Source organism: Acanthopagrus latus, chromosome 13 (assembly GCF_904848185.1).
Source record: "Acanthopagrus latus isolate v.2019 chromosome 13, fAcaLat1.1, whole genome shotgun sequence".
In the NCBI taxonomy this organism is placed as follows: Eukaryota; Metazoa; Chordata; class Actinopteri; order Spariformes; family Sparidae; genus Acanthopagrus; species Acanthopagrus latus.
The window spans coordinates 4,526,864-4,539,444 of record NC_051051.1 but is presented as its reverse complement, the minus strand read 5'-3'; the positions used below and the strand labels follow the sequence as shown (position 1 = coordinate 4,539,444).

The window sequence follows — 12,581 nt, the reverse complement described above, 5'->3', positions numbered from 1 at the left end:
TCACTTTTTTTTTTTTTTTTAAATCTTTGCATTTACAAAAGATCAAGCCAGAAAACAAATGTATAAATGCCTCTCCAAAGGTCAGTTTGAACTGATCGATTTACAGCTTTAGTGTGATTGAAAAGCAAACAGAGAGATTTAAGTGTTATCTAAGGATTTCACCCTCTCTTGTCTTCCATGAGGTGATTTTCATAGATAACTGGCGTGTCCTGCACGGGAGGGAGTCGTTCACCGGCCTGAGGCAGCTCTGCGGATGCTATCTGACCAGAGACGACATCCTGAGCACCGCACGCTGCTTCGGCCTGCAGGCCTGATCCTGGGCGTGAAGGTCCCTCCACTTTCTGTGACTTGGCCTACAGTGTATTAAGAAAGCATTCAAACACCTTCACTTTTTTTATGCATACTACATTATGTGGAAGCATTACAGCCTTGAGTCCTCTTGAGTATGATGCAACAAGTTGTGCCACTCCTGCTAAATGATTCATGCTAACTAAGAGGTTTGGAATCAGTCCAGGAGATGAGATTACCTCCTATGACTGCATGGCTGCAACACGGCTGCGAGTTATGTCGACCTTAAACAAATGTAATCATATTTAAAATTACATGTAAATATAGGTGCCTAGATGAAAAGAAGAAACACTAAATTCCCCTCCGTTTATCTCTCCTTCAACCCAGTCCAGTCACGCGGCTGAAAACAAAGCCTACAGTGTGATGCTGCCAGCACCACGCTTCATCACAGAGTGCATGTCCGGTTTCCTCAAGACACAACGCCCAGAACTGAGGCCCAACAGTTCAGTCTTGGTGTCTGTGACTGAGGAGAGGCTTCAGTCAAAGACACAACGGCTGCACTGATTGTTGTCTTTAGAGGATCTCTGGGGCTCAACTAGAGTGATCATCTGATTCTTACTTAGAGAGATTTTAGACAAGTTTGATAATGATTTTTAAGGCTGCAATATAACAAGCGATGGAAGAGTACAACAGGACTGAATACTTTCCGAATGCACTGTACAACAGAGATTTAATTAAAATTACACTGAAAGCACAGCTCAGTGCCATCGATCATGTCTCACTCTTTGCACATATTGATTGTTTTAGATTGTAGTTGGATCTACAATCAAGGCTGTATGAATGTAATCCTGAACTCCACTTGAAACAACAAAACGTGTACGTTTTCAAATCGGTTTGTTGTTTCTGAGCTCATAAAAATCATGTAAGCTCGTGAAAAATGCATAACAGTTACAGCTAATTACACCGAAGCCATTACAGCTCATCCTCCGGGAGTCGTTAAACGTCTGTGCAACATTTCATGCTGTTCCTTCCAAATGTTGAGATATAAACTCGACAGCCTCTCTTCAAAGGACCAAATGTAAGGAATTAGATCTGGCAGTGACTAATCAAATTTACATATTTGCACAATATGTTAATTAAGTTTATTTTTGACCTATTATCTGAAATGTATACCTTATATACCTTATAAAACCATCAGAGAAATCTGGGACAAAAATATTGTGCCTTCAGTGGATAAAGATAGTGAATCTGTCCCAAATTTCTGCCACACATAACCATCACCAACCTGTATTTGAGCATGATAATGGACAAAACAATATGTGGGACATTATGGCTGTGCAGACTCTTTGCATTATACATGCAAATAAGAATGCGAAAAGCTAGTTTTAGCCAAGTTATGTTGGTGCTAGTCGATTCCCCATCTGGCTCCATAAAGATGTCAACCAGCTTTCCTACAGGAAACATATTGAAGGTGTTGAATAATCATACAACTGTGGTATTGGCAGAGAGACAGCAGGGTTGTTTTGTATTACGTTTATATATTTAGCTGTGTCAAGCTGTTAACATTCTTATTTATTTATGGTGAAATACAAAAATGATGAGTAATCCATCCACAGCAGTGATTCCTGGCTTTTTTACTCATCCCCCTGCAAGCTGTCACCACAGTTTCCCTCTTAATCTTTTATAAAGTAATACAAAAATTGGTGAATTATATGAAGACTACACATGTGCACTGGCCAAGATATTGAAAAGTGAACTCTTATTTTGAAGGAGAGTCTGCAGGAAAAGAGTATCTGACACTTCAGTCTTCTCTTTAACGGAGGGATTTCCTGTTGAACGGACAAGACGGGGACGACAGTCGGGCTCATGTCACAGTGCTCGATAGGACAGTTTGATTTCACGTCACTCAGCCTTTGAAAAGATTTGATATCACCAAAGAAACACACACAATGAAATCTCCATGGAGATCTCAGGGCCTCGAACCTGAATGAGAGCTGCAGCATCACAGTGTGAGGCTTCACTGTGTGTTTTGCTGCCACCTAGATGACACTTGATATCTACAGTTATGGTCCAGACAGGAAAGAGCTCCATGACTCAGCGACTGGAAAACATGCTCTTTTATTCAATCAGGTTTTTACATAAAATAATTACACGTCAAACACGTTTGTATTGACCCGATAGCCAATTGTAATATTTTTACTTCAGGTGTTTTATCACTGTGAAGACTTAAAATTGAGTGTTTTAAACACAATAATGTCTTTCTTTATTTAAAAAAAAAGTCATTGTACATGACAAAAAAATGGAATATCACATTTACATAAATGTCCTGTAGAAGCTCTAAAAAGCACTAAAACATTATGTCTACATTTAAGCCAATGTTAAGCAGAAATAAAAAGTCACATGAAAAAAAAAAGGTGTTAAAGATTCGATCAGTGATAAGAACAGAAACCCTCCAGATTCAGAAAACACTTCAATCTTCAAACATTAGCTCCGTCCCACTGATTCCCTTTGAGGATGACGCATGTTGAAGCCTGAACATCGCGGACTTCCTGTTGCTCTGACGTCGCTCCAGCTGTTTTTTATTTTTTTCCTTTAGGCTCCCGGCTCATCCTCCTCAGCGTGGAGGCTGCCGGCTGTGGTTGCCACGGCAACGCCGTCAGAGGCTCCCTGGGCCCGCGGAGCGCTCCGCCTGGTGGACGGAGAGAGAGTTGAAAGTCACAAAACTCAAAAAAATCAGAGACGACATGATGATGAGACAAAACAACGTCCAGGAGGCCTCAGTCTCACTTCATCTCGTTGCCCTCGGCCGCTTTCACCGCTCTGTACTTGTGTTTCTTGACGGAGTGAGCGATGAACCACACAGCCAGGAGGATCAGGACGAAGCCGAGCAACGCGCCGATCACAGCGCCAGCAATCACTCCATCTGACACATCTGCACAAAACAAGACATTTTCACATCCATTAAAGGAGCATTTTATATGTGTTTGGGTTTGTTTTTCTTTATAATAACCATCATTAATAAATAGTAAATGTAGAGTTTGTTATTAAACTGTTAACAAACAATTAAATGCTGTGTAAACCATGTATTAAGCAACTGTTTATTGTAAAGTTGCATTTGCACTACTTTGTAAATGATTGATAAATACTGTAATCTATAAACATTATTAGGGTTGCCATTATACATTTGCAACTGCTGAATGAATTGTTTATGAAGGATTTCATTGTTTAACAGTGAGATATTTACTATGAAAACTATATCTACCAATGATGGCCGTGATAAAGTACTTTTTGTTGTACATATTCTCAATAACAAGAAGCTCCAAACACACCGGGGTTCAGCTCTACGGCGCAAACTGCAAATCCCACAGCGTTTGAAGCGTTGCACTGGTACTCCCCGAACTCAAACTGGGAGATGTTTCGGATTTCCAGGATTCCGGTCGTGGTCACTGCAGAAACAAAGTACACACACAATGTTATGAGAGGATGTTTGCATACGTGTTAACAGTAAATATCAAGTGTAAGCCAAAAGTCGTACTTGAGTAAAAGTAAAGATATTATTCAAAATATCATAAAAAGTTACCCAGACGAAGAGCACTTGAGTAAAAGTGTGTGATATTGTGTGTGGCTACTTCACCATCAATACTATTTTTTGCCAATAAATGTAGCTACTTGTACCAAAAGGATGAGTAAAAGTAAATGATACATATATTAACATCTATGTAGGTACATACTGAATACTAACAATAGTCATGTCATCCGTTTCCTGGTTCTCACAATCAGTGTTTTTGTTTTTTTTTGTTTTTTCTGATTGTCAGTAAAATAAATTAGTTTAAAAAAGCTCTACTTTGGCTCTGACACAGCTACAGTAGTCGTATGAATGGAGCGTAGTGAGTAAAATAATATAGTGTCGTGGAAGTATTCAAAAAAAACCTTACCAAAGTAAATGTACTCGCAGAGTAAATCACAACAACACTGACATGCAGCCCTCACCTTTTCCCAGGATGGGCCTCCTCGTCTTGGTCTGATCCAGTCTGGTCCAGGTGTACTTGGGCTGAGGGCTCCCACGCTCGCTGTGGCAGGTCAGAGTGACCAGGTGACCCGACTCCACATCCCCGTGGACGGAGCAGTACGGAGAAGAGGGCCTCTCTGAAAAAAACACCACAACAGGAAGAAGGTGTCAGTTCGGTAGGCGACTTTATGTTCTCGGAGTGAATTGATCGGCTTTCCTGAGAGGTCGGGTTACAGAATTTGAAGTTTGAGGTCTGTGAGATATGTTCATGTTTACTGGGTCATTCAAATATATGGAATATATGATGTAGTACACACTGTCCATCGCTCTGTCAGTCACTGCCAGTTTAATCCAGCCAGTGTGAACATACTGACAGACAGTGGTGGAAGAAATACTTAAATCTAAAGTCCCACTTAAGTAAAAATATAAAAGTATAATCACCTACATGTTGTCAGAGTTCTGCAACAGTGGGTCACATAATGAAGCACGGGTCCAACAGCTCCACCTTGTGGCCATTAACAAAATGCTGCCACATCTATTATTTGCATGATTAATTATGATGCTGGCTGGTTTCAAGTGATGTTTCATTCCTCAGATTTAACTGGCTGAAGAGCAAAATGATCCTTATTAACAGGACTTTGATTATCTTACACATCACTCGACGCGAGTAATGGCAGCAGACGCAGCAGTAACAACTGAGACTAAATCAGTGTGTTCGTTAAAGGTGAAAACTAATAGTAATCTGCACAGTATTGTGCCTAAATCACAGCCGTTACTTTAGAAAACACACTTGGATTAAACTGCAATCACAACTTCAGAATTGTTGCTATTATGAGAGATGGGAGTCGTAATGTGTATTTCTTGGACCGTTATTTAAACCACACTTTGCTTATTTTGAAATAAGTCGCATCAAGATTGAGGTTTATAACTCTTTATAACAGCCATCGTCAATAAAAGGTCAATTTATAACCAGTTCAACTTAAGTTAATAGTTATTAAACAATGAAATACTCTATAATTAATCAGAACTACACAGTCCTCACTACCCATTTACAAAATATCATCAACATCAGTTGCAACTTTACACTAAACATTTTGTTTTATAAATGGGTTTATAAAGCATTTCATTGTTAAAATTAAGTTTAATCATTCATTAATGATGGCTGTTACCAAGCAGGGGAGAAGATAACGTGTGCATCTTGTTTAAGAGTTAAAATGGCGGATTGTTTGCTTATTGTTAATCAAACAGGAGGTCACATGTCTTTCCATTAGTCATCGTGAGGCAGGACTCACAGCTCTCTGCTCCTGAGTTGTGACTGAATCCTTTCTGAGCCTCTCCACTAATCGTTGGGCTTTTCAGATCAGATATACATATTTTTTTTTTTTTTATATCTACCGTGTTTTCCTGACAGTTGTAATTTTACCATCGACTGCTCACTCTCCTGTAATGTAACCGCAACTCTGCGTAACAGTCGGTGATGATAAAACAAATCTTTCATCCGTGGATAATCAGCGTGAGAACAGCCGTACATATTCATACGGCATGTATGCAAACATTCTTCATGAAGTGTGTGCTCGGCGTGCAGCAGATGCTGATGTATACTCTGTATGCAGCACAAGGATGCAGTCACAGTCCTACTCTAATTTCCAACACTGACAATGAGGAGACTGCTGCAGTAACCATGGAAACTGGTGAGGAGGATACCGAGGCCTGCGTGGTCGTCCCCCTGCATGGTAACTCGGTGAATGGAGCGGATTCAAACTGAATTTGATTCCCCTTAATCGCAGCGTTCAGGGCCACTGTTTTAATAGATGTGTTAGTGTTGCAGCACTGATGACACGTACAGTGATCTCAGATGGCGCTTTGAAAAGCAAAGCACCGTTGCTCTGGTTACAGTTTTTACATACGGGCAGTAATCCACAGAGGCTGATTTTGAACTGCGTACTCTGGCTCTCCCTTTTCAGGTGGCCACACCTGTACGAGCAGGAGAATAATGGCTGAGCACGCAGCGCCAGGTTTCACAATTAATGGTTAGTTTAAAAGCGGAACATCAGAGCACAACGCTGATACAGTCACAATCCACAACTTCTGCTTTTCTACCCTAAGTCCAAATATTCAGCCGATACTGCTGATGGGTGTGTCCCACTATACACTCTCACAGTGGTACTGATTATCTTGCCTGATTAAATCGAGACTGATGTTTACAGATTATATTCGTTCACACTCAACTCTCTTGACTTTTAAAGTAGCCTGAATATTTCTCAAGTTTGCATTTGCAAAATATTCAAAGCTCCTGCATCCGTGAACTTTCCTTTAATGATTGACATGGCAAATGTTTTTTGAAAATGTCTCAAAAAAAACAGCTGGTTTTTGTTCTATATTTTATCGCCAAATGTTGCCAACAGTCAGTCAAACGCGGAGAAATCCTTAATTCTGAAGGTAATGGAGTGTTTCATTGGGTCGCCTGTTGTTATCATTTCCACCCGGAGAGAAAAGGAAGCAGGTCGGTGAACGTGACTGAACACAATGTCACCTCGCCCATGAACGCTTCTCCCTGAGTCACGTAGTCATGCAATGGATTTGAACACCTCCCATGATCCCACACTGCCTGATTCTTTTGTTTTGACTGAGAGTGTTTCATGTTGTGTATTTAACATGTTTATTAGAGTTAACAAAACTTACCCAGGACATTCACCATGATGTTGACCTGAGTCTGCCCGTCCACGTCAGGGATGTTGTGAACATCGCAGGTGTAGACTCCGGCGTCTGATGTCTGCATGTTGCTGATTATTATTGAGGCGTTCCTGGTCGTGGCGGGAGACGGCGGCGGCTGCAGCCTGCTCTTGTATTCATCTCCGATAATTTCTTTTCCTGACTGATAGTAATACACCTGGAGGCACATGGCAACAGGTTAAACACAATGAAGACACTTGATATTGTTCACACCAATATCAGAGAGGCTGGGGCTAGTTTCTAAAAAAGAAACATTTGGCATTTATCATTTAAAGTTAAAGCTGTCCTCAGTTGCCCTACACTAGAATGACTTCTACATTATTGTTCCTGTTGAATTCATTTAAAAACCCTGAATAATAATCGCGCTCATCATTCAGGAGGGTGTTTTATGCTAAATTAGCTTTTATCTGACTCATCAATCACAGCCTTTGTTGACTCAGTGAGGTGTGACCCAAACAGTCCGGCGCCACAATGGACAAAAGAGGAGGGAACCCGTGTGTGAGCGCGCACCAGATGCAACTTTAAAAAAAAAACAAGTGATTTTTTTTTTAATATCTTTGAAAAAATGTTGAGCTCCTTCATGAGATATCACACCACCCGGTGTGAGTCCAACTGGCCTGCTGCTTTTTTAATAATCAGGTTCAAACAGCGACATGCCTCTCCTGTATTTGCAAACTTGAAAGAAGCACTGAAATGACTGAAGTCTTTACAGTACCACTCAAAGCCTTGTGCAGTCATTGAACAAACACGGTGAGCTGCTGGACTTCAACCAACTCTAGAGACAAAGGAGCCGCTTTGTCCTCTAGGAAATATTATGTTCGATCTCACTTTCTAACAACAAAGGAAGTCACTACATCCTGATCCACCTGGTAATTTTCATTTTAAATCGAAATCTGAGCACATCAGAAGTGCCTCTGAGGTCCGAGCGTGCGTGTCTACCTGCTGTGGCGTCATGTCGGACCTTGAAACGAAGTCCCACTGGATGAGGAGGCCGGAGGTCTGCTGAATGGTGTCAAACGTACACTGGAGCAGGACGCTGCCACCCGTCGTCACGTTGACATATTTATGCGGAGTGCTGACTGTGATCAGCTCCACACATCCTGCAAAACAACATCACATTACAAGAAAAATTTGATCCGAAGCTCATAGCTCTTGACTTGAAGCACCATGAAACACAAGATAAAACAAGTCATTAAGAGAAGTAGTTACCTATTGTGCTTATAAGCACCAACAATGGCAGCGTGGAGAACATCTTCACTGGACTGAACTCACAGAGCTTCTGAGCTCTCTGCTGTACAGCGCCGACTGTTACAAGCGGCCCCGGAAGAGAGTCGAGAGTATCGCAGGCAAGGTTACAGTCAGCCTGGTTAATGGACTGGCTGATAACTGTGCATGTTGATAACACGGTGTTTGCATATCCATGTTTGCCAGACTGGGTGTGTAGATTCTGTTGTTTTTCAAAAAAAACAAACCAAAAAAAAAAAAAAACCCAACCGTTAATAGTTTTGGGTGGGAGCAGATGAAAAAATGAAAGATGACGGAAAACATTCAGCTACGATACGATGCAGAGGGTTTATTTTAAATAAACCCCAGATTACCACAATAATTACACCAAAATTGATCTAAATCTACCCCAATATTATTTATTGATAACATTCTGCTATTTTCCAGTAAATTTACGGTAAAGTCTTTCATACATTTCCAGGAAACTTCCAACTGGTTTCTGCTTAATGTCGGCTAATCGGGCGATTTTAAGTTCCCAACTAGTTTCTGTCACTTCTACAGGTCAGTTAAATTCTCACCAATTCAACAACCAACAGTCTGAAATGCATTGTTATCCCAGAATATAAACACAACAGCGTTTAGCTTGAGTTGTGTGAGGGCAGGCCTCCACAGGCAGGGAAGACAGTCACTTGGTTTCTTGATTACGAAGTCGTATCTGTTGGTATTTAGCGACTCATGGTAGCTAAAGAAAACTGACTAATAATTTTAAGTTATTACTGTGCTGTGGAAAGTCCTTATTTCAAGATGTAAACATTATCTAGCTATCAGAAGCTTTCACCAGTATTAAATCATTCTCTCCTCAGATTGTTTCTTGTGTTTCGCCTCTCCCCCCCTTTTTTTTTGCCTCGTGTTAAAGGTTGTTGACTTTACACGGCAGGTTAGGGACCACAGTGTGCTGCGACACCGATGGTTAATTCATTTTTCAGTGCTTTGGCAGTAGTTTCACCACAGCTCATCACTCCATCCTCCTTGTCTTGTAAGTCATTCTGGGTCAGGGCTTTTGGCGACGGAATTAATGTAATTTAATCTCCACCTGGCCTTTATCGCTCGCCTCAAGGAAGTGTAAGCCAGAGCACTGCAACATGCAGCTTATCATTGGGGAGTTCACTCTCTGCTGCTGCTTGCTTAATAAAGGCAGTTTCACCTCTGTCGTTCTCGCTCACACGGCGTAGAGCACAATGCTGCTGGAGAGTCAGAGAGAGAGAGAGAGAGAGAGAGACAGTGAATCACACATGATTAATTGTCTATAATTACCAGAAGCTGACATAAGTGATTAACAATGTGAAAACTGTTGATCAGGGGTGACTGGAGGGGTGAGGGAGGGAGGCAGCGGGCGATGTGGGGAGTGGAGGGGAGGCGTGTAGAGCTCATTATCCAGAGGACACTTCCGTGATAGGTTGGGAAGCGAGACGATGTCAAGACTTTCGCCTGAACGGAACAACATGTGTCGGCAGCTCGGGCAGAACAGCGTGCTGCAGCAACGAGAGGCAGTCTTTGAATAAATGAAATCAACAGCGTGACTCATGAACAACTCATCAGAAACCAAGACCGAGAAAGATTTATGAAGAATCGAGTTGCCAGCATGAGTAAATAAGTGATAAAGAAGGGGGTGAATGAATGTTGCATTTTGTTCTGATTCCACGAAGTCAAGTTGGAAAAATCAAAACCAGACTGTTGTTGGAAATGTTGCTTATACATTCAGACTTGTTCATCGCACCAGGAAACTTTCTTAGTCTGACATGTCAAACACATGATGTTGTTTAAAACCTGCAAGTCAGTTTTCTTTTTGTGAATGACTGTGAAGCTTTTTACGAAAATATTTTTTGTCATTTGGTGTGCAAAGTTTCGATTTAGGTTTTACTATCTACATTTATGGTTTACACAATTTTTACCAAAACAGAGAAATATCATCTCTAAAATTCACTGTATGAGGACAGTAGACATCATGTTCTGTCATTATAATGTGAATTAAACTTCTAACAAACAGCTGTGTAAAAATATCTTCTTGCTGACTTTCTCTTTTGCTTTAATTCAATGTATAATATGTCCCAAATGTTTCCAACAATGTTCATACCTGGAGGAATCCACAAGTTTATCCAAGGTAACGTGTTTCAATAGGTGGGTCAGTTAAGGTCGTTAAAACTTAGCTAGCTGTGGAGTTAAAAATAAAAACTTAGCATTTCTCGTCTCAAAGTCAATGAGGTTTTTGAAAGGGTTGTTGGTTGAATGCCTGAAATAAGGTCTGTGGTTACCACCAGCTAAAAGATATTTAAACTTTTTCTTCTACTAGTCAATCAGTTTACAGAGATGTGTACGGTAATTGTGCGGTGAGACACTTGTTGACTACAATAATAGAAAATCTAATTAAAAGTCCCACAAGGTTTTTTGTCGAGGGATCCAAGGTGATGCTAACTTTCCGGGTTATCCTCCAAAAATCCGTACAGCACTTCTATCATGTTTTAAGATTAGCTTGCTAGCATGCTAATATTTGCTAATGAGTGCTAAACACAAGTAAAAGTTGAGGCTCTATCTATCTATCTATCTATCTATCTATCTATCTATCTATCTATCTATCTATCTATCTATCTATCTATCTATATTGTTAGTATCAACACTTCGGGGATCAATCCGCCCACGTCTGATAGACTGTAGTCATTATCTGATTAATTCACCCTCTTAGCACTTGCCCTCCATCATATCACCATCACATTAATGACTCCTCAGTTACTACTTTGAGAGCGAGTTTGGAGGGCCGATGACGAATCCGCCCCCCAGCGAGCACAAACGTGGAGGGAGCTGTCTCGCACAGTGAGCTGAAGTTTGCCGGGCCTGGAACTGTGTCCTACTCAAACCTCCAGCAGGCTTCAGTGTAATACCTCCACACAGACTTATTCATCCGCCCACTACAACCAGTGTTTCCCTGTCAACAGACTGTGAGGAGGTGTGAGTCAGAGCTTTGGCTCAGAGACAGCGAGTACACATTTGAGGTGTGGTGTTTTTCCTTTCCTGTTTGACGGACCTGTCTGAGGGGATCTTCTAGGTTATAACAACAGCATTTAATCATGTATGCGTCAGTCGATTAATGCAGTGATCTATGCATTTATGTTATCTGTGTTTTGGTCGTGATGCTGTAAATGCCATGAGGAAGACAGAGATGCAGCTCAGAAGTCGGCCACCAGATGGCAGGCCAGGCTGTTAGATTTGGAGTGTGTGTGTGTGTGTGTGTGTGTGTGTGTTGATGGGGTGAGGGGAGCGCCAGGCAGCCGTTGGCAACAGAGCCGAGAGCGCCCCACTCCGGCCTCGCTCCTCCTCCTCCTCCTCCTCCTCTCCTGCTCTCAACTGCAAAAATATACAGGCCAGACATTTAGCACGACTTTATACTATATTGTCCCTACATGCACCAAGCAACCGCTTTTTAAAATAACATAAGGACGGTACAAAAATCAAATTCTAATGCAAGAACAACAACACACGACAACAAACGGAGGTGTGAATACATCATCCGACACGCTTGGGAGTGAAAGGTCTCCTTTGCGTTGCGTCCTCTCTTTTCTTGGCATTAAAAGCCGGACGCAGTGACACTGAACTATCAGCTCACATCGGCATCAAATGCACACATGAAACAGCGCTTTGACAGAGAATGACACAATTGTGCAAATAAACCTGAAAAAAAGAGAGACGCTGATAGTCAGAGGCAACATCTCCTGATATGTTTGTCATCTTTGGAAGTACAGAGAAGGTGACCTATCACGAACTGTCGAAGGATAAGAGCATGAAACAAGGGCCAGAGGAAGGGAGAGGGTTTATATCAGCAAACCGTCTAATTGACAGCCTGTCGGTGCTGCATTTAGGATATAACTTTCATAAAGCTCCTGCTGTAAAAATAGATAAATAAATAAATACAGGAGCAAGCACATAGCTGACCCTTATTGGCTAAGAGAAACATTAAGCCTCCCTGAGACACATTATGTTCCCATATCCACTTTGTCTAATGGCATTTTTGATCATCTAAAATCTGTCCTTCACTGACTGACTTCAATCCAGGGAAAATGCCAAAACAAATTGAGAAGCCGGCTGTTGAGATTCGCCAGAAAAGTCTGATTTTATGCGTTTGACTTGTGATCCCGATAAAGATTTAACTGAAGGATTTCACTTGGCTGGAGGAAGTTTGTGTTTTCAAGTGATACTCGTGGTGCCTTTCTGTATGTCTAATTAAAAAATACCAGAGAGACATTTTGATGGCCCAACCCCAACACAGCCCTCGCCT

General features: G+C 41.4%; 2 protein-coding genes across 6 annotated transcripts in view; one reads left to right on the top strand and one right to left on the bottom strand.

Moving 5' to 3' along the window:
• tmlhe (trimethyllysine hydroxylase, epsilon) overlaps positions 1–12,581 on the top strand; it is a 33,859-nt gene that overhangs the window by 8,263 nt on the left and 13,015 nt on the right. For 2 of the 5 annotated variants that reach the window (XR_005078477.1, XR_005078476.1), the window contains exons 8-9: positions 183–328; positions 4,289–4,473. Coding sequence is in view for 3 of the 5 variants with exons in the window: in XM_037118950.1 (XP_036974845.1) it covers positions 183–314 (132 nt within the window). In the remaining 2 variants the exon portion in view is untranslated. Of the gene's footprint in view, positions 1–182; positions 1,045–2,884; positions 3,072–4,288; positions 4,474–12,581 lie in introns of those variants that run through there. The other 3 variants (XM_037118950.1, XM_037118951.1, XM_037118952.1) reach the window with 3 other exon arrangements.
• On the bottom strand, positions 1,207–10,635 carry LOC119030954 (V-set and immunoglobulin domain-containing protein 1-like). Its single transcript, XM_037118953.1, has 7 exons — positions 8,240–10,635; positions 7,970–8,130; positions 6,980–7,187; positions 4,279–4,434; positions 3,618–3,734; positions 3,076–3,220; positions 1,207–2,977 (listed from the first exon to the last, which is right to left on the bottom strand). Exons 1-7 carry the CDS (start codon positions 8,280–8,282, stop codon positions 2,881–2,883), a joined length of 927 nt encoding a protein of 308 aa, XP_036974848.1. The 5' UTR covers positions 8,283–10,635; the 3' UTR covers positions 1,207–2,880.

Coding starts and splice junctions, on each gene's coding strand:
- LOC119030954 (XM_037118953.1), bottom strand. CDS start 8,282: ATGTTCTCCACGCTGCCATTGTTGGTGCTTATAAGCACAATAG. Junction 7,188..7,969: donor CCGACATGACGCCACAGCAG/GTAGACACGCAC, acceptor ATGTGCCTCCAG/GTGTATTACTATCAGTCAGG. Junction 3,221..3,617: donor CGCCGTAGAGCTGAACCCCG/GTGTGTTTGGAG, acceptor TGTTTTGTGCAG/ATGTGTCAGATGGAGTGATT.